Source organism: Pteropus vampyrus, unplaced genomic scaffold (assembly GCF_000151845.1).
Source record: "Pteropus vampyrus isolate Shadow unplaced genomic scaffold, Pvam_2.0 Scaffold121, whole genome shotgun sequence".
NCBI classification, from domain to species: Eukaryota; Metazoa; Chordata; class Mammalia; order Chiroptera; family Pteropodidae; genus Pteropus; species Pteropus vampyrus.
In genome coordinates this window covers 3,082,915-3,086,362 of record NW_011888902.1, presented here as the reverse complement: position 1 = coordinate 3,086,362, position 3,448 = coordinate 3,082,915, and the positions used below count along the sequence as shown (strand labels likewise).

The following is a 3,448-nucleotide window of genomic DNA, read 5'->3' as shown; positions in this document are numbered from 1 at the left end:
ACTCCTTCCCTGAGCTATTTGACTGTACGTTCGCTTCTGCCTACATTCTTCCATGTGCTTTATTTATGTCTGAACACTGCTGTTGTGCTTGGTCATCGTGGATAATTTGAAATTGAGCAGCGAAGTGAGAAGCATCAGATCCAGGTGATGCTGCTGCTATTTTGGAGGTAGAGTAGGTTAGCGCAGGGTGACCACTCATACGGTTAATCTGCAGATTCTGATGGATTACCTGGGTGTGCCAGGCCCTCGGTAGTACTGGGAATGCAGTAGGCCCTGTTTATAGCATGCAGATGAGTAGAAGTATTTTATTTATGCCTTTAACCTATAGAATTGCCTTATTATAGTGACCTAATGCTATTTTGCTTTTGATGGTGATGTATTACGTAACACTGATCATGAAAAATTATACTAAACATATATGTCTATATTTCTTTAACATGGACTTCTCGAACAATGCAAAATTGAGTATCATGTTTTCCTATAGGATTAATATATAACCCCGCAAGGATAATTTTTCCTCACCTTCTAATACTACAGTTAAAAATTATTTTCAAAATATTTCTAATATAATGCTTTAACTAATTGGCTTCTTTTCACCTGTCAGTAGTTATTCTTGGAAAGGAACTCAGTCCTTCACGTAGTCTTCATTTATGATTGTTTTTCCCTTTTCTACTTGACTTTAAAATGTGGGAGAGTTACTAGATAAACCAAAAAATTAGTAAATGCAGTAACAAAAAAAGCCAGTTAGTTTTCCTGTGCTTTCATTTTATTTTACTTATGACATTTTAAAAGATGCCAGAACATTTTAACACGAGGATGCGTTCGTTGCAGGTCATCGACCCGGTGGCCCCACGGTACGTCGCATTGCTGAAGAAAGAGGCGGTCCTGGTGAACGTCCCCGGAGCACAGGAGGAGAAGAAAGAAGTGGCCAAACACCCGAAGGTCACCTTGCAGTTGTACCGCATTGTCCTCCCTGTTAGAGAAGGGAAATGTGCTCGTGGTGGCCATGGCGTGGCGCGGGCGTCCCTTAATAGTCAACATTACTTGTCAGAATTCGATGCTAATTGAAGCAAATGATTTCTTGCTGAAGAAGTTTGTTCTAGTAATAATCTGCAGCACATCACATAGAACTGTTACACTCAGTTGGTGCTTAGTGTGTAGTCAGAACTCATCTCTCCCTGGAGGTATTTTGGAAGACGAGGTTGAAACAGAGGTAGATCCTTTCGCTGAAGCTCTGTGCGTTGTCTCTATGTATTTTCATTACGTAGCGGGATTCTGTTCATGGAGTCACTTATGTACCGATAGACTGATAACTCATATCCTCGCTTGTGACCGTTGTTTCTAGACTAACTACTGTGAGATGGCGTGCATCACGAAGCACCACAATGGCCTATTACTGCCTTACTTGATTGCCTTTCCGTGCATGACGTTAGCTCTTTTTTGATTTTAAAGACTTGAGTTATTTTAAGGGGAACCCTAATACGATTTGGGGAGTGTGTGCATGTGCCTGATTCATTTAGCTTCGCCTTTGTCTTATCTGACTGCTCAGCCAGGTGACTAATGGTATTTAACGCATGATACCACCCACTACAGTTAGCTTAAATGCGAAGTTTACCGAACGGTTTAAAATTTGAATGGTGAGAATAAAACTTTGTGAAGGTGCTTCTTTGTTAAACCGACTATGTGTTCAGATAGCGTAAGTGAAATTCCTGCTCTTTATTAAAAAAGAGTGAATGGGTTAGGAAACATACTTTAAGTGACTCTCCCGATTACTTAGTTTGATCTGTGGCATTTTCATCTTCGTCGTTCCTGTCACAGAGTGTTCTATGCTGAGCCCAGCATAGTGTAAGTTGTCACAGCATACTGATTTTTCTCACGTGCGTTGGTGCCTTCACTGAACAGTGATTTAACAAGCTGTTTAACGTTTATTTCAAAGGGTCTTAACACTTCCTTCATTCTGATTCTGGCCAAAAAGCCCCTGAAATTTAATAAGTTCAGTAGTATTTTTATTCCCCAGATCTCTTTTTCTTTTTCATATAATACATACTGACAAGGCAGGAAGTTTATCTATACGTATAAAATTTTATCTTTAAAATTCGTTTTCTAAAATACAAAAGGTCCGCAAGTCCCCGCTAAGGTGGCCTCTGTTGTCCTGCAATGCTTTGCAGCCACTGGTCAGAAATGACTTTATTTCCTCCTTTGCTGCAAAAGCAGTGAGATTCTGAGGACAATAAAGCAGACTCTGATTGGAGGGACAGTGAGCGACGAATGATCCTATCATCGCTCTGGAAACAGTGATGTAGGTTGGAAGGGCAGCCTAAGGGGCAGCCCCCTCGTCCAGCTCCGGTAGCATTATTGGTCGGTTGGCCAACCCGGTATCTCAGAGCTGGTATTCAAATGAACACAGATCGCTTTTGTTGATTAAACAATGAAATGGAAGCACGAATGAATTTGCACACTGGCGTCAGTAAGTCGTTTCAACCAGCTTTCTCCTTTTTCACCCATCAGAACCCGGACGTGGGCTTGAAGCCCGTGTGGTACAGCCCCAGAGTTTTCATCGAAGGTGCCGATGCGGAGACGCTGTCGGAGGGCGAGATGGTGACATTCATAAACTGGGGCAACATCAGCATCACTAAGATACACAGGTAAGAACTGTCCGTTTGCAAATAGATTTGGAAGAGAAATGTATTTTGTATTGATTCACTTATTAAAAGTTACTGGTTTATATTTCTTCGTGTTGCTGACCAGTAAATCTGCCCAGGCAGAGATAGAGCAAAATCTGGACACCAATGTTTTTTCCATATATGTTCCAGTTTCCTAATAGGGTGTCAGGATAGCTTTTGCTTGTGATCATGAAAATTATTGCATTTAGATATAATAAAAATAGTTCTGATGATTTGGGGCCCCTTTTTATTATCTAACTGTCATTGTACATTTGCCTGGCGGAGGGATTCTTTGGACAGAATTATATATATAACATTATCATATGTAACATCCTACAATCCGCTTTAAAATTGATCTTTAATGACGAATATGAACTTTCCAGTTATACAGTGTGCTACACTTATTAATTTGATTTTAAGGGTACGTAAATGGAACATAGTATGCTAAGATTAATTTACGTAAACTCCTACATCTTAATTGTGTAGCTCTTGCGTATGATTTCAGGTGATTGTTAAATGTTTTTAAATATAGTATTTTAGTTTTTTTAATGCTTGCTACAGGTGACTTTAAAATTTGTAAACATGCTCATGTTATCAGATGTACGTGGACCTGTTTTCCAGTGGATTATTAGTGTCGTTATAGCAAGGATTATATTTTGAACCAACCAGTATATGTCTGGCACATATTAAAAGCTCAAATAAATACTCGATTTGAAATTTTTGCAAAGAAAATTCCTTCTCCATTTACTACAGATACAGAACAAAATAATGCTTTTTCCTGGCAG

The 3,448-nt window shown here is 39.5% G+C and overlaps 1 protein-coding gene across 1 annotated transcript in view; it reads left to right on the top strand.

Moving 5' to 3' along the window:
* Window positions 1–3,448, top strand: part of EPRS (glutamyl-prolyl-tRNA synthetase) — a 50,285-nt gene that overhangs the window by 22,313 nt on the left and 24,524 nt on the right. The window contains exon 14 of the mRNA XM_023534152.1: window positions 2,509–2,645. Coding sequence (XP_023389920.1) covers window positions 2,509–2,645 — 137 coding nt within the window. The remainder of the gene's footprint in view (window positions 1–2,508; window positions 2,646–3,448) is intronic.